The 26,828-nt window shown below is 39.7% G+C and overlaps 1 protein-coding gene across 9 annotated transcripts in view; it reads left to right on the forward strand.

Moving 5' to 3' along the window:
• CABCOCO1 (ciliary associated calcium binding coiled-coil 1) overlaps window positions 1–26,433 on the forward strand; it is an 82,493-nt gene extending 56,060 nt beyond the window's left edge. For 7 of the 9 annotated variants that reach the window (XM_038411821.2, XM_043518920.1, XM_043518924.1 and 4 more), the window contains 3 exons: window positions 22,077–22,199; window positions 22,649–22,789; window positions 26,277–26,433. In XM_038411821.2, the coding sequence (XP_038267749.2) occupies window positions 22,077–22,199; window positions 22,649–22,789; window positions 26,277–26,345 (333 nt within the window). In that variant the 3' untranslated portion in view covers window positions 26,346–26,433. The remainder of the gene's footprint in view (window positions 1–22,076; window positions 22,200–22,648; window positions 22,790–26,276) is intronic. The other 2 variants (XM_038411831.2, XM_038411832.2) reach the window with 1 other exon arrangement.
• Window positions 26,434–26,828: the final 395 nt, after the last annotated feature.

Consider the following 26,828-nt stretch of genomic DNA (forward strand, 5'->3'; position numbering starts at 1 on the left):
GGGATCTGATCGCTGTGTGGGGAGAGGAATCCGTGCTATCAGAACTACGTTCCAGTTTTCGAAATGCCAAAACATTTGTGAAAATCTCCCAGGGCATGAAGGACAAAGGCCATAACAGGGACCCGAAGCAGTGCCGCATGAAACTTAAGGAGCTGAGGCAAGCCTACCAGAAAACCAGAGAGGCGAATGGATGCTCCGGGTCAGAGCCCCAAACATGCCGCTTCTATGATGAGCTGCATGCCATTTTAGGGGATTCAGCCACCACTACCCCAGCCGTGTTGTTTGACTCTTTCAATGGAGATGGAGGCAACACAGAAGCAGGTTTTGGGAATGAGGAAGACGATAGCTCACAGCAAACAAGCGGAAAAAACGGTTTTCCCGACAGCCAGGAACTGTTTCTCACCCTGGTCCTGGAGCCAGTACCCCCCGAACCCACCCAAAGCTGCCTCCCGGACCCGCCAGGCGGAGAAGGGACCTCTGGTGAGTGTACCTTTTAAAATACTATACAAGGTTTAAAAGCCAGCATGTTTAATGATTAATTTTCCCTGGCATTCGTGGCTCTCCTGGAAGTACTCCCAAAGCCTTTGCAAAAGGTTTCTGGGGAGGGCAGCCTTATTCCATCCACCATGGTAGGACACTTTACCACTCCAGGCCAGTAGCACGTACTCAGGAATCATTGTAGAACAAAGCATTGCAGTGTATGTTTGCTGGCATTCAAACAACATCCATTCTTTATCTCTCTGTATTATCCTCAGGAGAGTGATATCATTCATGGTCACCTGGTTGAAATAGGGTGCTTTTCTTAAGGGGACATTCAGAGGTGCCCGTTCCTGCTGGGCTGTTTGCCTATGGCTGAACAGAAATGTTCCCCGCTGTTAGCCATGCGGTCGGGGGAGGCAAAATGTGACCTTGTAACGAAAGCACATGTGCTATGTATGTAATGTTAACAGCAAGGTTTACCGTGAAAGAGTGTACCCATTGTTCTATAAAATGTGTCTTTTTAAATACCACGATCCCTTTTTTTCCTCCACCAGCTGCATGTGTTTCAAGGATCACAGGATCTTCTCCTTTCCAGAGGCTAGTGAAGATTAGAAGGTGAAAAAAACGCACTTGCAATGAAATGTTCTCTGAGCTCATGCTGTCCTCCCACACTGACGGAGCACAGATGAATGCATGGAGGCAGACAGTGTCAGAGGAAAGGTTTGTGCAGGAAAGCACAAAATGACCGGGAGGAGAGGTGGTGGGCAGAAGAGAGTAAATGGCGGGCTGAAGAGAGGGCTGAAGCTGAAAGGTGGCAGCAGCGTGATGAGAGGAGGCAGGATTCAATGATGAGGCTGCTGGAGGATCAAACTAATATGCTCCAGCGTATGGTTGAGCTGCAGGAAAGGCAGCAGGAGCACAGACCATCGCTACAGCCCCTGTGTAACCAACCACCCTCCTCCCCAAGTTCCATAGCCTCTTCACCCAGACGCCCAAGAACGCGGTGAGGGGGCCTCCGGCCACCCAGCCACTCCACCCCAGAGGATTGCCCAAGTAACAGAAGGCTGGCATTCAATAAGTTTTAAACTTTTAAACTTTTAAAGTGCTTTGTGGCCTTGTCCTTCCCTCCTCCACCGCCCCTCCTGGGCTACCTTGGTAATGATCCCCCTATTTGTGTGATGAATTAATAAAGAATGCATGAATGTGAAGCAACAATGACTTTATTGCCTCTGCAAGCGGTGATCGAGGGGAGGTAGGGAGGGTGGTTAGCTTACAGGGAAGTAGAGTGAACCAAGGGGCGGGGGGTTTCATCAAGGAGAAACAAACAGAACTTTCACAGCGTAGCCTGGCCACTCATGAAACTGTTTTTCAAAGCTTCTCTGATGCACACCGCACCCTCCTGTGCTCTGCTAACCACCCTGGTGTCTGGTTGTGCGTAACCAGCAGCAGGCGATTTGCCTCAACCTCCTACCCCGCCATAAACGTCTCCCCCTTACTTTCACAGATATTGTGGAGCGCACAGCAAGCAGTAATAACAGTGGGAATATTGGTTTTGCTGAGGTCTAACTGAGTCAGTAAATTGCGCCAGCGCGCTTTTAAATGTCCAAATGCACATTTTACCACCATTCTGCACTTGCTCAGCCTGTAGTTGAGCAGCTCCTGACTACTCTCCAGGCTGCCTATGTATGGCTTCATGAGCCATGGCATTAAAGGGTAGGCTGGGTCCCCAAGGATAACTATAGACATTTCAACATCCCCAACAGTTATTTTCTGATCTGGGAAGAAAATCCCTTCCTGCAGCTTTTGAAACAGACCAGAGTTCCTGAAGATGCAAGCATCATGTACCTTTCCCAGCCATCCCACGTTGATGTTGGTGAAACGTCCCTTGTGATCCACCAGTGCTTGCAGCACTATTGAAAAGTACCCCTTGCGGTTTATGTACTCGCTGGCTTGGTGCTCCGGTGCCAAGATAGGGATATGGGTTCCGTCTATGGTCCCACTACAGTTAGGGAATCCCATAGCAGCAAAGCCATCCACTATGACCTGCATATTTCCCAGGGTCACTACCCTTGATATTAGCAGATGTTTGATTATGTTGGCTACTTGCATCACAGCAGCCCCCACAGTAGATTTGCTCACTCCAAATTGATTCCCGTCTGACCGGTAGCTGTCTGGCGTTGCAAGCTTCCACAGGGCTATTGCCACTCGCTTCTCAACTGTGAGGGCTGCTCTCATCTTGGTATTCTTGCACTTCAGGGCAGGGGAAAGCAAGTCACAAAGTTCCATGAAAGTGCCCTTACGCATGCGAAAGTTTTGCAGCCACTGGGAATAGTCCCAGACCCGCAACACTATGCGGTTCCACCAGTCTGTGCTTGTTTCCCGGGCCCAGAATCGGCGTTCCACCGCATGAGCCTGCCCCATTAGCACCATGATGCACACACTGGCAGGGCCCGTGCTTTGAGAGAAGCCTGTGTCCATGTCCTCGTCACTCTCGTAACCGCACTGACATCGCCTACTCACCCGGTTTCGCTTTGCCAGGTTCTGGTGCTGCATATACTGCTGGATAATGCGTGTGGTGTTTAATGTGCTCCTAATTGCCAAAGTGATCTGAGCGGGCTCCATGCTTGCCATGGTATGGCGTCTGCACAGAAAAAAGGCGCGTAACGATTGTCTGCTGTTGCCCTGACGGAGGGAGGGGCGACTGATAACATGGCTTACAGGGTTTGCTTACAGGGAATTAAAATCAACAAAGGGGGTGGCTTTGCGAGAAACTGAATGGCCGCCTCAAGGATAGAACTCAAAACCTCAAGGATAGAACTCACAACTGGGTTTAGCAGGCCATTGATTTCACAGAGGGAGGGAGGGAGGAGAAAATGAATACAAAACAAATCTGGTCTATTTCTTGTTTTGAGCCACTTCATCTATCTTTATACATATTGCTGGCAGCAGACTGTGCAGTACGACCGCTAGCCATAGTCACCTCTTGGGTGCTCGGCAGAAGACGGTGCAGTATGACTGCTGGCCATCATCTTCTGCTAGCTGCAGATTAAAAGACAGTGCGCTGCCGATAGGACTCAATCGCCATGAGACGAAACGAGGGAAATGACCTGGCTGAGTCACTCCCATGTTTACCCAGGCGCCTGGTTAAAAGAGCACCCGGGACTACGTTGATGACGGCTACCAGTCATACTGCACTGTCTGCTGCCAAAAGACAATAAGCTGCTGCTGTGTAGCAATGCAGTACCATGTCTGCCAGCACCCAGGAGACATACGGTGACGGTTAGCTGAGTGGGCTCCATGCTTGCCGTGGTATGGCGTCTGCACAGGTAACTCAAGAAAAAAGGCGCAAAATGATTGTCTGCCCTTGCTTTTATTGAGGGAGGGAGGGAACGGGGGCCTGACAATATGTACCCAGAACCACCCGTGACAATATTTTAGTCCCATCAGGCACTGGGATTTCTACCCAGAATTCAAATGGGCGGTGGAGACTGCGGGAAGTGTGGGATAGCTACCCACAGTGCAAAGCTCTGGAAGTCGACGGTTGCTTCGGTACTGTGGACACACTCCGCAAATTACATGCACTTAGAGCATTTGTGTGGGGACACACTGTACAAAATGTATAAAAATGCTTTCTACAAAATCGACTTCTATAAATATCTTCTTCTAATTTTGCAGTGTAGACATACCCTAAAAAGATATACTCTAGGGATTATTTTGTGGCAGTTCTATGGCCTGTGTTATACAGGAGGTCAGACTATATGGTCACCTTAGAATCTATAAATATGAATCTGACTGTGATTGGTATTTAAAGGCTTCTTTTCAAGAGGTGACTGCATTCCAGTGATGTGATTTCTTTTCATAAAGCTTGTGAAAGATTTGGGATCTCTGGATGAAAGGCACTATGTAACATGTCAGTTATTATTATTAGCCACTTTATATTTAGCTGTCCAAAATAATTTGTTTCTGTACAATTTATTAACAACATCTTGTTTTTGCCCTAAATGATTTAAATGAAAATAGCTATTGCCCTACAGGCTGTATACTGTCCTTTAACTAGGTTGAGCATGGGACCCAGGGTTCCTTGGGTGAAATCTTGGCCCTAGTGATGTCAATAGTGAAATTCATGTTGACACTGATAGAACCAGGATTTGATCCATTATAAAGATCCACTAGCTCAGTTACCTGACTGCAGCGTGGCCCCATCCTGAGTGATCTCACTTGGGAACATTTAGTAAGATAAATATGAATGCAGAAGAAAATTAGCACAATTATACTGGTTAGAGAGCTGTTAAAAGTTTTTTAAAAACATTGAAGGAAATGGGGTTAGGTGAGGAGAAAATGGATGGGGAGAAAAGCAATGTGAATGCGGGGTTGGGAGGAAATTTGTGCAAAAATACAGAAATGGATAGGAGATGGGGGGGGGCTTCTTTTATGTCCCGGGCCCTGTAACTCCTGACTACAGCCCTTGTGACCAGATGAAATTTTTCTGCAAGATAATGTTTATTAGAAGATAAATAATTACAATTTAATGTATCCACAAACTGAAAATATTTGGCCATATATTTATGTTTCAAGAGGGGTTTTACTTTGGCTTTTGGTAATTATTGAGGGAAGAACAAACTTTCTGACAAATAGCTATCTGGAGCTATTGAATTCCCCTGAAGCATTAGATCACTTGTAGATAATTGCATTGATTTATAATGGGGAAATTTTTAGCAGATCTTGCTGTCAAATGCTGATATGTAGCTAAGTACACTAAGCCCAATATAAGTATCTTTTGAACTTTCTGAATTTTGGTGTAATGGCCCTATCCATGCTTGCTTTCATTAAGAAGGTGTAGTTCAAAAGACCTCTTTTGAGGCGACTAGATGGCATATTGGGTTAATATATTAACCTATTACCACTTGAGAGTAGACTTCCAGGTCTAGCTATTGTCTGTCACAAAAAGAAAATGAGTTTGGTCTATACTAGACCCCAGCTCTATTTTGTGAACATGTCAATACCGCACAAATGCTTTCTTTTATGGCAGTCTCTGCTTAAGAAGTGCCCAGGGCTGAAGCTGTGGAAATACTAGGGATCAAAATTAAGAGCTTGTCTACATGGTGGGGTAATGCACACTTACGAAAGTGTGATTGAGGAGCCCTAATGTGCTGTGCATTAATTGCTCTGTTTGGACCGTGCTGGTGTGCGTTAAAACTGGTTTCAAACAGTACTACACTAAAACGCATTAAGGAGCTTTTAATGCATACTACTAACAGTTAATGCAACACATTAGTGCGCTTTAGAAATCACACCCCTGTAGTGTGCATTGCTGTTCCTTAGAGACAAGCCTTAAGATGCATTGGCAATAGCTTGCTTGCACAGTGCCGTTCCACATTATGCCTGGCTCAAATCACTACAATTAATCCTTCACTTTGCAGCATGAATTTTTCACCTCCAAATTTAAATAATGCAAAAATTTTTGTTGACATAAAAGGTATGTGTTGAAAATTGACTAGATTTTTAGTGTTGTTATGAGGCGAGAACAATAGATGGCCAGCTGTAATTTACAAAAATTCAGTGCAACTCACAATGGCCTATAGTATTTGTGTGTTCTGGCTTTTTAAAAATAATATATGGGTCCAACAAAACTTTTACTTTTAAAAATATTAGTTCATCAGCTATATTGGAAAAGGCTGAAATTGTTCAAATGAGTTCAGTAAAACAATTTGGATTACAATTCCCGGAATGCTCATGAAACTGACATGCCTTCATATTCTTAGTCATAATCCATCATTCTGATTTCAGATCGATGGGTTATGACTTTCTGATGTCAGATCTGTGAGTTAAGGCTTTTTTGAGTACAGCTTGCTATCCAGTTATTGCCTCTATCCATATATTATAAATCATTATTTCTTCACTATGCAGTCAGCAGCTTCTGTTTCCTAATATTCTAAAGCATACTTGTTTAGTCTTTGTTATGTTCACAGATGCTGCACACTGAGAAATCAAAAATGGTGAGTGCTTACCTAATAGAAATATAAAACCTCTATCACAACAAACCGTTTATGGAATATCCTGGGTTCCTATTTCTTGTTGAAATAGAGAGAATTAAATTGAGGTTGAAATAACTCATCTCTGACCTGCACAAATAAAAACAATAATAAATTAGCACAACAGTTGTGGTAGATATCAGATTTATTTTAGTTCACACAGCTAAGTTTCTTGAAAGATGACACTTTTTCTGATAAGGTGATCTTTATAAGATAGCTCTGCTTCTGGATTAAATTTAGAGAGACGAGGTGGATGTGGGAAATCTATTGTTGGACCAACTTCTGTTGGTGAAAGAGAAAAAGTCTATTGCACCTTCAAGAGCTGAAGAAGAGCTCGTAAGTTTATCTCCCCTTATCAACAGTTGTTGGTCCAATAAAAGATAGATTACCTCATCTACCTTGTTTCTCTAATATCCTGGGACCAATACGGCTAGAACAGCATTGCAAACAACAATGGAAGATATCTGATTACATTTGACATTTGCTAGTGTGCTGGTTTAGGTCATATTGCTTATATATCAGTTGCTAATATACTGGAGTCCCGTTAGATTAATTCCTTATAGAGTAATAAACTTACTTTCAGTGCACAAAATTGTAGAATACAATAGAAAATGGATCTCATAAAGGTATACATGAGTTACATTAATACATTTTATATGTGCCAAATCAAAACACTGGCCTTGGATCACACATCTTATTAAAAAGAATACCTAGCAAAATAAAAGATCACCTGTTTCCACAGCAGTCCTTACATTAAGTGCAACTTGTACTCTGTTGGGTTGTGACCTCAACAGGTTTCTCAAGTTAAGGAGGATTGGACCTGATTTGTATTTGGATGGGAGAAGTCCAGATTCTACTGCAGCCTGAATTTTCTTCGGTGTTGGTAATTTTTCATTGTGCCACTTTCCTCTGAATTGCTATCGTGAACACATGTCCAAATGTTGTGCTAGTGGTCGCTGTGCTGCTGTTAGAGGAGACTAAAAACCAGAGACGCAGTGTGGTCTGATTAATCTAGGACTCAAGACCTGGGTTCTAGTTCTGGCCCCATCACTGACCTGCAGTGCTTTCTCTTCAGAGGCTATAAACAACTGTAGGTGCCAGCAGTTATAGGTTACCACACAACTCTTTCTAAGCAAGCGCATTTATTCTTAAGGTGAAAGCATTGGAAAGTAGACATTTAAAAACAATAAAAGAATGTATACATATGCTTAAAAAGCTTCCCAGAGGTCACCCCAAATCCAGCCTTGGGACTAGTAGGTGTCAGTCCTTCTAAACACACAAATGGGTTTTCCTCAGGGTTACAAGTTCATAACTATCTCAGATTCAAAGCCAGACTAACATAAATAGTTCATTTTTCCCCCCTTATGCAGCTCAGGCCTTTGATCTTGGCCTCAGGTAATAGGTGATCAGCCAGAGAAAAAGACACTCCTCTGGGCATAGCTTCAAAAGGTTGGGGTTTTGCACAACCAGAGCTTTGGAATTTGTACTCATGTCCCCCTAGATGTTTCCCAGGAAATCCACTTCACATGTTATTGTCCCAAAAAGTCCATTCTTGTATGGCACGTTGTTCAGTGTAGTCCTTTGATCATCTAGGCTTTACACCACATCTCCCCCCTACAGAGGTTGCATACAATTCTGGCCCACAGTATTATATCAACTTTGCATATAGTAGAATGGAACCGAAGATACTTAATTCAATAAGAATTTCAAGGATATTGCAGGAAACTGCTGTATCTGCGACACACACACACATACGTATATCATCCACAGAGCGTGCAGAAGTGTATACCACAATTGTTCATTAACTACCTCTGTTACCCAGATGCAACTGAGATGTGTTAACTGGTGAAGATGTGCAAACCATTAAAAACATAGGTTGCTTTTCAGATCCCAAGCTTACCTTGCAGTTGGGGGGTCAGAGGGAACTTGTTACTTGGAAATGGAGTAAATTTGATCAGAAAATCATTGAGACAATAAACATAAAACTCTGCAAAGTCTGGCTTGGTACAAACCTGCTGGCCAAAAGGCATCAGAAACATTTTAGCTAGAACTCTGTTTAAATAATCTATAATATGGTTACTTACCACACTTACATATGGTACATGGGGCCTAAGTATCTGTCTCTCTACCTTTCTTGTTACCTACAGATTTCCAAAATGGTAAAAATCTTGTGCCAAATCCTGCTCACAGGATGTCAATGGCAAAAATCTTCTTGACTTCGAATTTCCTGCCAAATGCATTAGATCGCTAGATGGAGACATAACAGTTAATCTTGTACGTTAGAGAGTTCGGTAGATGATCATCAAATCCACCAGCTGCTGCCTGCTCTTTCTGGGCAGCTTGCCAACTTTCTGGCAGTATGTTGACTGGGAAGCAGACAGTGACACACTTTGATCGAAAAACTTGTATGATGATTTTTGGTTGTAATATTATTGTTTTTTAAAAATGATAAAAGAGATCAAGATGTGTATCATGATCAAAGCATGCTTCTGTCTGCTTCCCCATCAGCAACTTCTAATTTTTAAAAAAAAAATCAGATTGCTGATTACTTTCCAGACAAGGGTTTGTGCTTTCTCTTCTATGCTCTGCCAGGAGATGCTGCAAATGAGAACATTAAAATTGGCGGGGGGGGGTGTGGTTTGGGATGAGGATGGGAGCTAGTAAAACACCAGTTGACATATATATTTAAAGAAGACAAACAATTTTAATAATTTAAAGAACAAGTTTAGTTGCCAAAAAATTGTTAAAACTTTTAAATCAGCTGCTGACTTCATTCCAATATGAGCTGAGGAGCTGCATATGATGTTGTTGTGATATATGTAACCTCCTTCCATCGGAAGAGCTTCTACTAGGGTGGAGTCTTGAGACTAATTTGCTGTAGATGGACAAAAACATGCACTTAGGATATTTCACATCATCAACAAATTTATTTGTGGTTTTGGAGCCTTATTTCCTAAATGGGACCTCTTGTCAATCTGTACTTTTTCCATATGGAGTTCTGCAGGAGATATAATTTATTAGCATGTATAAATGATATAATTAGCTCCTGGAAGCAATACTTGCATGTGTAAATGCTGCAAATGATACTATGTGTAAAATTAGAAGCCATGACCTAAAAATTTGGCCTTTATATTTGGCATAGTTGTTTCTTAGCTTGTGTTATTTAGTCAAGCTTTAAAATGCCTTAGTCTAATGCGATAAATAGCAGCTGCATAGGTGCACCCTGGGATGGATACATTCTGTGCGTTGGAGAAAGAGTATGTCTGTTGATGCAGAAATGAGTATTTCTAGCTGATGTAAAAGACCAGCACAATGCCAATGATGGGAGTTAGCACAGGGGGATGCTAGCCCTTGGTAGGGCTGTTTGGGTATGTCCACACAGCAATTAAAAACCCACACTTGACCCGTGCCAGCTGACTTAGGTTCATGGAGGTCAGGCTAAGAGACTGTTTAATTGTTGTGTAGATGTTCAGGCTCGGGCTGAAGCCCAGGCTCTTGAACCCTGTGTGGCGGGAAGGTCCTATAGCTCAGGCTGCAACCCAAACCCAAATGTCTACACCACAATTAACCAGCCCCTTAAGGCTTGTTTACACTTACAGCGCTGCAGGTGCAACTGTGCCGCTGTAGCACTTATTAAAGATGCTACCTCTGCCAACAGGAGAGCCTCTCCCATCGATGTGGGTACACCACCGCTGAGAGGCGGAAGCTATGCTGATGGGAGAAGCCCTCCCATCAGCATAGCACTGTCTACACCGGGAGTTTCCGCACCCCTGAATGATGTAGTTATACTGACATATGTTTGTAGTGCAGGCCAAGCCTTAGCCCAAGCCCCATAAGCCTGAGTCAGCATGCACGGGCCAGCTGTGGGTGTCTAATTGCAGTGCGGACATATCCTGTGGCATTAGAATAATACAAGTATATCAACAATTTCATACTCTGCCAATGTTAGATGGGGAAAGGGCTAGAGCAGGAAAACCACATAAGGGAAAGGGACATTGACAAAGTGCTTCATAAAATTATTAATTTTATATAAATAAAATGTATGCTAGCCTGCCCAGGTTGATAGAGGGTTATGTGAAATGGTGGCTGGGTAAGCCGGAGGAATATGATGCTTCTCAAACCACTTTTTTGAATGCAGTCATTGGCATTGGTTAAGGGGCTGTTGTTTTACCTCTGGAGAATTTAGTTTAAATTTTGACTTGCATCACAACTGAAATTAATGTTTATGGTTTCTTTCAAGACACTTACTCACCTGACACAGATTGGCACTCTGGGCAGTTAATGCTTAAGATAAATACAGGATTCCAATAGCAGGGGTGTTTCAGCTCAAGAATAAAGTATATAGGCGGATCTGTAAAGAGGAATATGTTCACTTTCATTCACCCCCCAGGCCACTCCAGTAGCCATCCCACCTCTTTTCATGAATTGTTTCCCATTTCTCCTTCATTCATCTCATTGATCCACCACACATGCCTTTTTCCCTCCACAAGGCTGATTTCGTATTGTGCTTTTCCCACCTTTCCTTTGCTGTCAGCCCCCACTTTTGCCTGCCTCCAGCTCCAAATCTGTTCCCTCCTCAACTTCTCTGGCCTGCAGTCTTGACATGACTGGTGTTCCTGATGTGGTTCCCTTTTTGATGGTCAGGTTGAAACCCAACAGCTCTGGTGTTAGGCTTTGTCAGAGGTGCAGAGCTTTAGCATTCAATCCCCTTGGCTGTCTGTCATAGCCATAGCCTAGTATCATTCAGGTAATGATGCAAAGTACATTTATTTTGATTTACATTGGATTAGCTGTGTTTGTTTTATGTTTCATTTATCTGAAACTGAAGATCATTGCTGCCATGGTAATAGGTGCTCTCAGAATGAGTAAATAATAAATTCTTCCGACATTTTTCCTCCAAAACTGACCATGATGGAGATACTGCCCTAACTGTAGACACAACTGTCTTCACACCCCTCATAATCATTTTCTCTGCCAGTCCATCTACCCCCAAGGATACTGAGATGCATTTGATTGTGGGGGATGGAAGGGGAACATCAAGATTCAGATTAAATCTTGTAACCTTATCGACTTACGTGATCTTATGAAAATATTTCTCACCTTTATGTGGTTACTGGGTATATTAATTTATAAATGTAAAAAATACAAAGTCCCTTTAAAGTGTTAAACATAGAATTGTAAAATATGCATCTAGAACAAGGTACAATTTGTATATATCAAGGGCTTTTTTCCTTTTTAAGTACAACATTTACTTTATCTATCCAGTCACTAATCTCAAGAGTCAAGGCTTCTGCCTCAGTGATAGCTTTGGTGATGCTTCGTTGAACCTTAAATCTCCATAATTTTTGACATAGAACTGAAACTGAAATGTTAATGCTTGAGATTACATGTAATGGGCCTACAGTGATAAATCAAATCATTTGAACATTTAGTTACAAACAAGGATGTCAGTAACAAAATCTTTCACTGATAGTCACTTAGAAATCCAAAGAGGCCAACAAACAGAAAATATCTACAAACATAGCCATTTTAAATGCCACATTCTCTGCAGCTACTAAAGATTAAATTTAGTATAATTTTAAAGCTCAAAATCTTTGCCATGAATCTCAGCTTGAGATAAAATTCTACATGATTATGGAGATCTTGTGCAAACAAATTCAGCTGTTTTTTTTTTAAGAATGGAGATTAAATTACAGTTGGTGGGGGATACAGACTTAAGTGACTGTTATGTTTAAACTCAGTTCAAGCAAAAATTATTCTGTGGGAAATGGTTTCTTCCATCAGAAACCATTACAACCCAACAGAACTGGAAAATGTCTTCTCCAAAACTTTCCAACATTTGTTGGAGGGAAGAAAAACCTTCTGTTAGGAGATTCATACCCTCTCAGTAACAATCTCCAATCCAACCAGACTCTCAGCATCCAAGGTGCGGCTAGCTTTGGCAGCTAACCAAGAGGAAGTTAATCGTCCACCAGGCAGATTTAACCCAAATTTAAGTTAGTTTTTATGTTGGTACAGTGGTCATACTACAAAAACATAGTCTGGTCCACAACTACAATTCTATTTAACATAAATTGCAGGAACATACAATACAGCTTAATCAACGCCAAATACTCAACTTACTTTCTGACCCAACATAAATAAACTGATGAACATGTACTATAAAAGGAGAGAGCCAGTTAGTATTGGCTTTCTTATAGTGGGATGTAAAGTAGGTCAACTTTATATATGGTATACTGAAGCAATGGTGTCTTTCAGATCAAAAAAATATATGGCTGGAGTTCTTGACTTAGGATTTATACAGTAGCCCAACTGGCATGAAATACTGATACCTTGACAATCATTTTAAGATTCATATTTTTAAGCTATGTATTTTATTTTGTTAAATTGATAAGTGTTGATCAAATATTGTAGTCTGAAGATGGAAACTGGTAATACCTCAAATTAGTGTCACATGCAGAGGTGCAACTTAAAATCTGTAACTTAGAAATTTTAGAGGAAAACCGTTTCAGGGTATACATCCGTGAATCCAGAAATGCATGTTAATAACTTAATTTTAATGATACAAACATGAAAATAAGTCACTAATACAGTCTCTAGTCAATTTTCTGATAAAATAAACTTGTTTTTCCATTTGTGATTAAAATGACCTACGGTAAGATTTTGTTTGAACGAGGTGTTAATTAAAAATATGGAAATGGATTTAAAACACACTACAGTTCACAGAGGAAGAATAATAGCAACTGATCTCACAACCGTGCCTGTTTTGAGATGTGTTTAAAATATTTACTGATTGTTTTCCTGCATGCTTGTTTCCCAAAGCAAAATGTGATTCCAATAAAACCAGAGACTGAATTTATAGTCCACAGGACAATTTGTTGTTTTAACAGAAACTTACACATTCCAAGGCAAAGACTTAAGCCAATGCTCTTTATATTTTATGTCTAATAGCACAGGATGCAACATTACTGTCCTTATATCACCCTATATCAGAACATTTTTACAGTGCAACATATTAAAAAGAAACACCATATTGCACTCTTTAAATCACATGAGCAATTTGTACATCCTACTAGCTTAAAATCAATATTATGTTTAGGAGTTTTTTTAATGCCAACTTTTTAAAAATTAAACAACTATTTTACTTATACATCAGCTGAGAATTAATTGAGGAGGGTAGTGTAATGATACTGGCTCCACCCATGGGCTGAGAGGAATTTAGACAATTTGTTTCCTGGACATTTGACAGTTGGAGGCTGCACACAATGCATGGTTTGTTTGGTTTGGGTGGTTGTTTTGTTTTTTTTTGTTTTGTTTAGTTATGGGGCAGGAAGAGTTGTGTATGACCACTCTTGCATGCAGAGAGTGCTCTAATCAGAGGCATAAGATAAGAGAAGAATGTACTATACATTTGTATGACAGGCAAGGACTTGACATTTCACAGAATAGGTGATCTGATGGAATCTGTATCTAGCTTCAGGCAATAGCTAGTCACTAATCACAGAATCAAAAAGTCCCCCTTCTACAATTTGATTTTATTAGCAGAAAGCCAATTCCAAAATAAGACTACATGAACTCCAGTCTATGCCTCTCAGGGTCCTTCCCTCACACTTGTAGCATGTTAGCTCTGGATGAGGGTCACTAACACCTCCCTTATATTCAGATGAAGTCTCAGAAGCTGCAACTGTCCCAGTGAACCAAGAGTAATTAACCTGCAGCTCTGTGCAGGGTTCTAGTATCTGCTACTATGGTGGGCCCACAGGAGACAAATGTAGCGCCACCACATTTTTTACACCTAAGTATTCAAAACATTGTAGGCCATTGTACAGCTAAACTCAACAGGTACTCATGCAAATCTGTTTGCCATCTTTCCTTTCAAGTAGATAGAAGTGAAGGCAGTCTTCGCTAAAGGTATAAATACCTCCTCTTACCTCACTGACTAACTTGTAAGATATAATCAATATATATATCTTAAATCCTGCACTTATCTTTCACCAGACTTCGTGTGCGCTCAGGCACCTTGCTTGCAGTTCTCTGTCGTTTTCTCCATTTGCTATTACCCATCCCCTAAGATACTTAAACTCAGAAACCTGATGTAGGAGCAGGCCCTCGATGATATTCATCTGTCTTGATTCCATGTGAGTCACATACAGGACTTCAGGCTTTATTTTTTTACTCATTTTGAGACAAAATGTCTTAGTTCCCTGTTCCAGGCATGAATCACCTGGATGAAATCTTCCTCACTATTAGCCATTCCTGCAATATTGTTTGCATAGATCAACTTTGTCCCATCTTCTCTTTGAATTTGCTTCATTATGAAATCCATTGGTTATGAATAGTAATGAACTAAATACTGATCCCTGGTGGAATCCAGCCTTCACCTTGAAATGTTCCACTATACCGAAGGCCAAGGGCATCTGCACTTTTGTCTTAGAACCATCATACAAACCCAACATTATCTGGACAAGATCCTCCAGTACCTCATAGAATCACAGCAGAGGCACCGGCAGTCAACTTGGTGGCTTGTTGAATGCTTTCTCCAATTCAAGGAAAGCCCAACCATGCTCTTTTCCTTTCCAGCTTCTTTTCTACCAATTGTCTAACAATGAACATAACATTTGTCTTCCTTTTTCCTTTTCTACAACCAAACTGCTCCTATCTTCAAATGGGCTCCACTATTCTGCAGATGTGACAATCACATCTAAGAGATTCCCTCTAAGAAAGAGGTTCTCAAACTGTGATCCATGGACCACCAGTGGTCCGCGAGCTCCATTCAGGTGGTCCACGGATAGTTCCTTCTAAGGTGCAGGCCTGGGCGGCCACACACAAATAAATGAAGGGTGGGTCACCCACCTAATTAGTGGAGCCATGCACGCGTGGCTCCACTGATTAGGTGCCTGGCCCCTGAGAAGACACACATGTAAGGTGAGTTGGTGGCCTTGGAGGGAATAGGAGGTATGTGGGAGGGGCCAGTGAGGTGAGAAGAGGGGCTGGGGGGAATTTGGGATATGCAGGGCTGCTGCAGCCAGAGAAAGAGGTGACTTTCCCCAGCACCAGGACTGCGGCTGCTGGGGAGAGACAGCCTTCCTTCCCAGCCCCAACTCGAGGGCTACTGTGACAGGGGAGAGAAGGAGAGACCCCCCTCCTCCTTCCCTGCCAGAGCTCGGGGGCTGCCGTGGCTGGGGAGAGAGGGCACATCCATCACACTAGAAAGGTGGGACTACTGATATTAAAGTATAAGTTGTGTGCTTTTATTTGTAGAACAAAAAATGTTAATAATAATTAAGGGGTTTTTTTTATATAGTGCTTTTATCCAAAGTGCTTTACAATAGTTAGCTAACGATACAATATTTGGAAAGACAATATTTGGACAAACAATATTTGGAAAGACCCTCAGCAATTTTCAAGAGGTCCGTGGGGGAAAAAAAAAGTTTGAGAACCACTGCTCAAAGAGTTACATGCCGTGTGACCAACCTCTCTCAAGGCTTTGATAATTTCCACCATGATTTTTTCTGGACCTGCCGCTTTTCCGGGTGCCATCTTCAGCAGTGTGTCTTTGACCACTGCCTCTGACAGATCATCAATATCCATAATTATCAATTGACGCTGGTTTAGTGTAACATGTAAAGAGCTTGCATTAACTAGATTCACATACTATTCTCATAGTTACATATCGTGTCTCTCATCACAAGCAATCTGCCCCCACATCTTTACAAATGGTGTGTTTCTTCCATATTCCTTGCTTTTATTTCTTGTCCATGCGACTGCATATATTTTCTTTGTGGCAAGCTGAGGGCAGTTGTTCAATTCATATAGCTCATCTAAGGCTGGTTTTGTCACCTTTCTGACTGCTTGCTTTGCGACTCACCTGGAGGCTTTATAGGCAACAGTTCTTCTGAAAGGTTATTTTCCATCACTTAGAGTAGCTACACATGCCATGTACAAATTTAATGTCTTTGAAATTGTATCCTATGACTGGTAAAACTTCTAAGTTTTAAAATGTTTGGACGACTAAGATAGACATTTGGTGTCCAAATGTCCCTGGATTTTTATTTCAGATCTTTCTATCTCTGTATATAATGAACAGCTCTGATTTCAAACCAAGAATGTCAAGGCTGGCCTGCCAGTTTGTAAAAGTTGTGCCAACCACACGTGCTCTGTGAGTCGTCTTCTTCAGGGAGCGTGTGTGTCTGTATTAACAAAATCCTGCAACCTACATTGGAACCAGCTTCTGTGCTTTATTTGCTGGCAGAACTTCCATGAGAGAGAAAGGGGGGATGACAGTAAGTAGTTTGCAGGGTTCAAACACACAGGAGCCATGCTTTCTGGTGTTCAAAAAAAACAACCACCCCAAACTCCTACAACACTGTACATGGCTTAAAGAGGTATTACCTCAGTTTTGCCAACTCCAAGCATTTGAAAATCATGAGTCAAGCCCCAAGAAATCATGGTATTGACTTAAAAATAATAAATTTTGGGTTTCTTTTATTTGCCTTTTGGTTTTTGAGCCTCAATGATTTATATTTGCAATCTTTTCTCAGCAACCACAAGGGCTAGACACTAACTTTTTTTTTTTTAAATGGAAGCTGAAATCCTCATGTAATCCCATGTTTCCATGAAGGTTAGCATTACTGTGAACACAATATGAATTTACAGCTACTATTCCAAGGTGAATCAGTACTGCATTGATGCCTTCTGTGTGGAAGCACACTGGAAATATTTTCATTGTCCTGTCCATGATGTCTGTAATGTATTAAGAATTGGCAATATTAATTGAAAGCCTGGTTAAAAACAAAGAAAGCATGTTGCAATCCAGTAAAGTGGAGGCATTATTCCTTTTCTTTGGTCCCTGAAACTGTGGCAGCCCCTGAATGTGACATTAAGAGGCGTTTTCCACAGAGGGGCCTCTAGAAAGGAAGGGTTTGATTGCTTTCTGTAGGAGCACCCTTTTCTAGTTGTCCAATCATTTAAATTGGCAGCAGTTGCTGGAGTATCAAGAAAATCCTGCCTGTTGGCTAACAGGGGAGAACCTTTTGCACCTACTGAAACAATAAGAGGATATTTACAAGATTAAACTCGGGGGGAAATATTTATAACTATGATTCTGTTTCTCCTTACAATAATTTATGGGCAAAATGTAGGAAAGGAGAAACACAACTGATAAATAATATCCCATATGTAAACATAATGGCTGTAGCAAATCTTTTTATTTAAAAATTAATATTGATATTCATTAATATAAATTACCACATTTCAGATGACACTGATGTCCTTGAGGCCAGAAGTCACTGACTGATTTACGGCTTTGGGGGGGGGAAATATCCTGTTTTGTGAATTTAGTTATAGCATCACATTATTTAAAATAGCTATTTTGGGCCAGATTCATTCCTGGTGAAGTTGAGTTTCACAGTTCAAGTATTTGCTTATTGCTCAGTTCCTATAGCTGAGAAACCCACTTCTAAAATGGATTAACATAAATGCTAAGATAAAGAAAAGGAACATAAAGAAGAAATGTGATTTATTATTCGGTTTCTTTTATGTAATTGTAGTTGTCTTCATGTGGTCCAATTCTGCCCTTGAATGTGCATACACAGCTCCCATGCAAGTAAAGAAAGCTGAGGAAAAATTTAGCCCCTGATTAGTGTAGAATTCAGTTCTGCCATCCTATTCAGACTTCATAGGTCCTATATTTGGAATGATTGTTTGGCCGTTAACAGCCTTCACTCTTTGGGCTTGCTTATGTCCTCAAATGTGCACACCACATTGCAGCTAAGTAGTATAAGCAATGTATCTGAGGTGCTAGCAGCAGGAGCAGCCTCCCCATAAAATTGGTGCTCTTTTAGAATTTTGGTGTTCCGCTATGCCTATTAAGCAGCTACAGTAGGCAAATTGTATGCATATGTGCTTGAAGATGGGGCTAAACTGGTGGTTTGGCCAAAAGTATGAGTTTAGAGCTCTAGTCATTTGTTTATTCATTCCAAGTATTCTACCATATAAACCACAGACTTTCATCCCAATGTCTGAAGCTCAGAAAATTTGCAGATCAGGAGTTAAGCATGTTTAGAGTAGCTGGTAAAATCCTGCAGATCCTGCATTAAGTGTTTTGGCCACAAGAAATCTCACTTAAGTCACTTTTTAGAGATAAGCCTGTGTGGCTCTGCAGGTATCATGTGGCCCTAAGGCATACCTTTTAAAAATCCACAAGTATGGCGCGTGGATTTACACAGAAGAAACAAGGAATAGTTTCTAATTTTGCTATCATTCATATATGGCCTGATTCAAACCGTATTGAAGTCAGTGGAAAGGTTCACCGGTACATCACTGGATTTTAGATTAGGTCCATAAGGCAGAAATTTGGGAATACTTTTCATCCTTTATATAACATGCACTTTTTCCTTTTGGTTAAGATTTACTACAAAGAAATAAAGTTTTAATCATGTGGAGGATAGTACAGTACTTTAGATGGTTTGTAAGATGGGAAAAATAGTTTAAAGTTTCTTTAGGATACAAAAAGCTTGAAGCAAATAGAGCTTTGGGCCAAAATATTACATTTTCTCATTCAAGAAGAAACACACAAGCATCAAATGTAGATTCTGATTTTCTGCAAACGTATTAGTAAATCCAAACTGACCTTAATATTAGCTTTTGCTGATTTTCAAACTCTGACATTTATTCCATGAATAGAGTGGTTCACTTCATACTGCATATGTAAATACTGCAGAGTTTTCCAATGACTTGAATTACTGCATAAGTCAATAGCTAGTTTTAATCTCCATAATATTTTGAGAGTGGGCATTTGTGCTATGACTATTAAGATATACCAAACAGTCATTTATAGAATATTAAAAACTCTTTACATACACTATTAAAAGTTATGTCATTGCTTGTTTTTATGCAATAGAAACTTACATTATATCCAACACTATATTATATTATTTATTACAATGGTAACTTAAGCAACATTAATTTAAGTAACAGATAACATCTGGGGCAAATGTAATTCTATATTCATAACTTATGCAAAGTTAATTTTATAACCACCACCACATCTGTGGAACTCATTTATTAGAATTTCTTACTAATCCTGCTATTGTTCTGTTTAGAAATATTCCTTTATCCTATTTTATTATCTGTGCTATGCCTACATTTCTGAAAAGTCAGTCTGCTAGTTCTCAACAAAAAATACAAATGGCATACACAGCATATACAACATGACTACTTTTTAAGACTTTTCCATTTTTATGCAAACCTCCACTAGAAAAGAATTAAATGAAAAGTAATTGTATACGGTTATAGGTTTAGGGTAACATTGAAACAAGTAAGTGCAATCCTCAGCTGTACCAAGGTCATACTTGGTGCAGCTGAAGGGGGATCCAAAGCTGGCTGTAAACCACCTTCACCAAACTGACCTCCAGTGCAAGTTAGAGCAGCGGCTGGGCAGCTGTAACTTGCTACAGTTAGCATGGTTCCCCAGGGAGCATTGCACCACCTGGAGACTGGCAAAGCATATTGTGATTTAGTTCCACTTCCTCTGTCTCTATCACATCTCCCCTTGTCCCCAGCTGATCAAGACACCCTCTTCACTGGTGGGGCCAGCCCAGGATTCCTCCAATATGGGGAAATCCTCATCAGCCACTTTAAGGGTGGTTTAAGATTCCTTTGCACTATAGGACTTATAGCAGTCGGTGAAGATCTGACTCATTTCTGTGGCAAGTGCAACACCATATTAGCACAAATAGATTGCATAATCCATTAACATAATATTTAGTCAGCTTTTCCCCCATCAAACTGTTTCTCACAGCTCAAGAATTAGTGATTTAAGAAGATATTTTGAACAACACAATTTTGTCATGAGTAAATAACTGAAAATAAAAAAAACTTCAGAATTTTTCAATAAGCAGCACAAATATTTTAATATAGATCAGTGTGATTTGTCTTAAACCTATTCACAGACTTCAGAAAGTTATAAGTTTCTTTTAGGGAAATTGTAACTGTTTATAAGCAGGAGTATAATACTGACCCTGTCTCCTTCTGTGTTTTTAAATAGATTTTACTACAGAACCACTTCTGGTGTTAAACATGAGGCTTTGTTCTAAGGAAATACAAAGACTTAATTGTAGTTTTTAAAGGAAAGTATTACATTAGAAGGATTCATTTAAATGCAGTTGTTGGCTCTGGGCTTTCACCACAATTCATTCATTCTAATTTTCCTCTGGACTTATTAAGAATGCAGCATATAGGAAGGGACAATTCATAATGGCCCTTTCACTGCATTTTGGCTTTGAAGTATAGTACTGCTCATAAACCTGTTATTACTAAACAAGATATTTCATAGTCGACCTTGCCATGTCAGGCACTTTTTAATATCTTTTGTTTGAATTTTGTGATTCTTATGGTTTATAAAAGAAACTAGTTGTGTTGTAATTTACTTATAATCTGACAATTCAAGGGTGTTATAAGACTCAGAACAGAAAAGGAGGGAAGAGTCCCTGGGGTCAGGAAGGAATTTTCCCCCAGATCAGACTGGTCGTGACCTTTGGCGGGGTTTCACCTTTATCTGCAGCATGTGGTTGCAGGTCATTTGCTAGGATTATCTGGGTATATCTCTCTTAATCATTTCTTTCCCATTGCAGGGGGCCTCAAGCACTGGTGCAATTCGGTCCCTCTTATTCTTTGTCTATATCACGTAATAATTTAGTCTCCTGTGAGTCTCATTTACTTTGGTCTCATTTTGGTTGTTGGGTTTAAATGGGCAGGTGCTGAATGGTATTGGTGGCCTGTGATATATAGGAGGTCATGAGCTTGTGGTCCCTCCATGCCTTTAACTATGACTCTTTTGAAAGGGAAACTGTAAGGTAAAACACCCCAAATTAAACAATTTTGTTAAACAAATTAACAAAAACCAAAACCTTATCTATGTTTCAAAAAACACATTCGATGATTAAATCTGAATTTATTTTAAAAAGTTAATTTAGTTTTTATTGTTTATACTGGTTTCTTTTAGTCTCTGATTTAGAAGGAATAGTTAGATGATCACTTATGAACAGTATTAAATTATAGTAATATATTTGAAGATTATTACATCATATAATCTTGGGGCCTGACTTGGCACTGTGTAACCCCAATATAAGTCCTTTAGAATTATTAAAATAATGCAGTGATGAACTGGGACCTTTGACTCTAAGATACAACAAACATTCTTATTCAGGAGTGACAAATTTATATTTTATAATAACCCTTAAGGTATGTCCAACACTTTAGTTTCCAGACTTCTTTATCCATGTCGGTATGGAACTGCAGTGCTATGGAACCTATGGAAATCAACAGCTCTTTCCAGGTAAATTGTTCAGTTTTAATGAGGGTCCCTGGAAGCACATGTCAGAAAGTAAACAGTGACCTGTAATAGTTGTCAGTAGGCTTTCCAATATCAAGCACTTGGATGGTAACAAAAACATACTATGTATGTTGTGAGACAAGCATTTTGCTTCCTTTCAAAAAGTCTTCACAAAGCTGTGAGCAAGAATTAAATCCAATATTACAATGAGATTTTTTTAATCCAAACAGAATGTGGTTGAACTTGTCAAACCAATGGATACACTTTTCCCTGCTCCGCTTGAAGAAGGTATATCTTACGATATGTATTCATCATTTATTGTATTACCCCCAGAATCAGAGGTGGAAACTGAGGTAAGGGTTTCTTTTTTCATCTTTTCTACTATGAGCCAGCTCCCCCTCTCCCCCCTCCCCCCACTTTTTCCCATAGGAACACAGTGAAAGTCACCAGTTTGATTCCTCTGTCCATCTTATGCTACCAGGGTATAATGTGCACTCAGTTTTAAGACTGAATGAAGTTGCTGTTGTTGTATTAATTGGTCAGCAAGGGAGCATGTATGTCATGTATTCAGTCAGCCTCTCCCACCATTCCTCAGGAAACAATCACAATATCTCAGCAGTGTGTCTTTTCAGTATTGTCCAATGAAAATAACTCGGAAGATCTCTTCCAAATTAGAATCGTTCACATGCCAGCACAGCACATTATTATTGTGCCTTTGGGCTGGCAACACTTTGATATTGTATATAATAGTGGAATGTTCAAACTGAAACATTTGTTGTGGCATTTACTTTTAATTTATTAGGAAATCGATCAAGAATGTCATCCAGAAGGGCTCCAACCAGAAACAGAATCCTTGAATATAGATCCTATGGCTGAGTTCACTGTTGAAGATGTTAAGTCAGTATTGGGTCAGATCACAAATGAAATTATTGGCAGCCTTCAGGAACTATTTTAGAAATACGTTCACTAATTCTAACTGTAGTTAATTAACTAATTAATGACTGTATACTGTACCCACACTATGCTGACAAACAACACATTCATCTGCTGTAGGAATGTGGTTTAACAGGTATACATAACTTGCAAATTAGTCATCTCACATGTAATAAGAGCCAAAAATAGATTCAGTAACATATAAACACATCTTCATAAGTGCTGTGTTATTTAGAAAGTATGGGCTAAATCCTGCTCTCTTTCATATCAATGGAAAAATTCCTTTTCAGTAGTGTAGGATCTGATGCAGTGAGAGAAACACATGCCATATTGAATATGCTCAATATAAATTTTCAGAAACATGCAGCCTTTGAAACTTATACACACACTCATTATTATGTAGGTTTTGTATTACAAACATATGTAAGCCTAGTCTATACTTTAGTTTCTTTGTATGTAGTTACATAAGAGTTGTCCCAATGGAATGGACTATTTGACCATCTCATATTGCATCCTGCTCCATCAAACATCTGAACATACTGAAAAGAAACGCCAAAACCTTGTTCAATATCCATTATTATTGTCTTCATTGCATCTATCACTCTGTATTAGCTGTTGTAAACAGAACATACCATTAAAATTTTATATGGTGCACATTTGCTCACAGTGATATACGTATTTGAATGAGAAAGTTTATTACTAACAATATCACATTATCTGAAAATAGTTTGATATTGAGAAACTGTAGTTGTATGGATTATGCATGAATGGGAAACATCAGCTGGAAAACTGACACCAGTGCAATGCCTTCCAGGTTTGACTCCATATTCCCATTTAACTTGTCATTAGAAATAGGTGAAAAAGTCTAAGCCTGAATTGTGGATTTCCTATACATGCAAATAGAACCTGCATCTTTTCTAAGAAATTAAATACACATTTTTCTCTTGACCTTGCAGACCTTACCTTGGCAAAACTCCCAGTGAAGTCATTGAGAGTTTTGCATGAAAAAGAACTGCAGGATCAAGTGAGAAATGCACTTTTTCCATCTATCAAGCTCTGGTTACCTATCCAGAGAATGAGCAAAAGCTTTCGTGAGCTACAGCTTACTTCATCGGATGCATTGTACATTGGTCAAACTGGACAGTCTCTACATAAAAGAATAAATGGACACAAATCAGACGTCAAGAATTATAACATTCAAAAACCAGTTGGAGAACACTTCAGTCTCTCTGGTCACTCGATTACAGACCTGAGAGTGGCTATCCTTCAACAAAAAAGCTTCAAAAACAGACTCCAACGAGAGACTGCTGAATTGGAATTAATTTGCAAACTGGATACAATTAACTTAGGCTTGAATAGAGACTGGGAATGGAGGAGTCATTACACAAAGTAAAACTATTTCCCCATGTTATTTCTTCCCCCCACCCCACCCCACCCCAACTGTTCCTCTGATATTCTTGTTAACTGCTGGAACTAGCCTACCTTGCTTGTCACCATGAAAGGTTTTCCTCCTCCCCCCCCCCCCCCCCCCCGCTGCTGGTGATGGCTTATCTTAAGTGATCACTCTCCTTACAGTGTGTATGATAAACCCATTGTTTCATGTTCTCTGTGTGTGTATATCAATCTCCCCTCTGTATTTTCCACCAAATGCATCTGATGAAGTGAGCTGTAGCTCACGAAAGCTTATGCTCAAATAAATTTGTTCTCTAAGGTGCCACAAGTACTCCTTTTCTTTTTGTGAATACAGACTAACACGGCTGCTACTCTGAAACCTACCCAGAGAATAATATCCTCTTTATTGTAGTATCTGTCCTCCACAGACTCTTCTGCAACTGATTTCTCAGCTCTTTAACACCCCCCACCCCCAGTTGCTCTTATCATTAGATTCTGTCTGATCCATGTTCAAAATCCTTCCACTACATTCTTAGACATTGAACTGTGATCTTATACTCTGCATTGTTTCTCCAATGGATGTAATACATCCTCTGGTGCTGGTTGGATCAAGGAAATAGCATTAAGTGTCGGATCACAGTGCTGGCTCAAAGTAGGTGTGATGGTAACGGTAGTGGACTGAAGCACGAGCTGCCACAGGGTCAGCTGATTTTCATTAAAGACATTTATCAGAGAAGGATATAAGAGTGGGAACAGAAGGGCAGCTAGGTTGTGAGTGAGAGAATTAACTTGGAGATTCTCCTCAGGAAAGTGATTAAGTACGTACCTAGAAGACACGGATCAATGGGATATGGACTTGTTCGTTTGTACTTGACAGTGGCCCAAACATAGTGAACAAGGTAGATAAGATCTGAGTCAAGTTCAAATAAGATCTGGATAAGTTCAAATAAGAATTCAGATTTTTTGGTGCTTTATCCAAACTTTTCAGAATTTCAGAATATTTTGAGATTTGGCCATCACTGCTTGGTATGTTGGAGTATGGCAGTAATAGGGATTTTAAGGCTAAAGGCCTAAAGTTTAACTGAAAAGGTAACCTATTACAAACTTTCTTAGATGAAATTCAGCACTTGATTTTAAGGACCAATTTTTCTACTGGTATAAATTACATAGCTCTATTGAAATGAATATGAAGTTAACAGAGAATTTGGCCCTAAATCTATGATCATTTTGTGTGGAGTCAGTGAAGTATATTTTTACCCTCTCCAAACTTCCATAGAAAACTTAAAACACTTGAAAGGACTTTATCTTGTGTTATTTCCATTTCTGATCTATTTTTGTTATGAAACACCATCTGTTTCCATGGACATATACATCTATGCATATTGAAAAGGTTACATAAATTCCAAGGCCTCTGATATTCATGGAATTAGATCCAATGTGCCCAGATTTCTACAGGCAGCAGAACTGCAGACAGCTACATATTATCACTGCCAAAGAATTTGCTAAAATGTGTCACATCCTATGTACCTTCATTGCAAATATTACATTGACATTTAAGCACTGAAATGCTTCAGAATTCTGGAGTTCCTATGTATAATATATATTCATTATTATGTATATGATCAAGACAGACAAGCAGCATCTCATGAACCTTGTTTTTTTTATTGTTCATTTCCAATATGCTTTTTAAGTTCTAGTAATGGGTCAGTAAAATGTATTACACTAGAGACCTAATATCTGCAGCAAAAGAAAACACTGCAGTAACCAAACCCCAGACCAATGTTTTGATTTGGTGATTAGTGGTGAAATCTGTCTGAGAATACAGACAAATTAGCCTATCCCCTAATTTAAGGTTATATGAAAAATGGCTGTCCCAATATCACTTCCTGTTCATGGCAGACCTACTACATTGGGATTGTACACAGTAATATGATAAAGTGTTATCACATAAGTACAGGCTGGAACATCATAATGTCTGCAAAACAGGAACGTGTGTGCAGGATAATGTCTGTCTTAAGGCACTATAATATGTCAAAACCACAAAGACAATGTGCAGCACAAAATAGCTCCATCGTAACCACTTTTTTTTCTGATTGTCTTCACAGACTGAGATAAACGAAAAACTGCAAATGCAGGAAGAGGCTTATTCTGTGAGAACAGACAAATTAAAATAGACCCGAGTAGCTAGACAAGAAGTGGTGCTGAGTTTTAGAGAAATCTACGAAAACAAAAGAACACAGTTGGCATGAATTTAATTATTTTTTTTACAAAGGAAACGTTTGAGCTAATGTTTATTGAGAAAATATTCATCCAAATTTCACAACTTTACTGTCTCCTAATATCATTTATATTTACTCTATACTTAGTAAGCTAAAAGGATTAGAAGAATATGTAGTTCAAAAATATAAAAGTGAAGTCTACTTCTAAATAGCAATTTCTGATAAAATTTTAAACTTTTTAGTAATTCCATTCCTTTGTGTTCCTCCTATTGTAAAGTACTTTTAGATCTGATTCTAACATTCCACCCACCCCACCCCCATCTACAATATTTTCGTAAGTTTTCACTGATGGAGATGCATATTGTTGGCTTACAATAGAGAACACCATATGAAGACATTGCGGATATATTAAGGAGAGAATGTCATTAACATGTAATT

This window comes from Dermochelys coriacea, chromosome 7, assembly GCF_009764565.3.
Source record: "Dermochelys coriacea isolate rDerCor1 chromosome 7, rDerCor1.pri.v4, whole genome shotgun sequence".
NCBI lineage: Eukaryota > Metazoa > Chordata > Testudines > Dermochelyidae > Dermochelys > Dermochelys coriacea.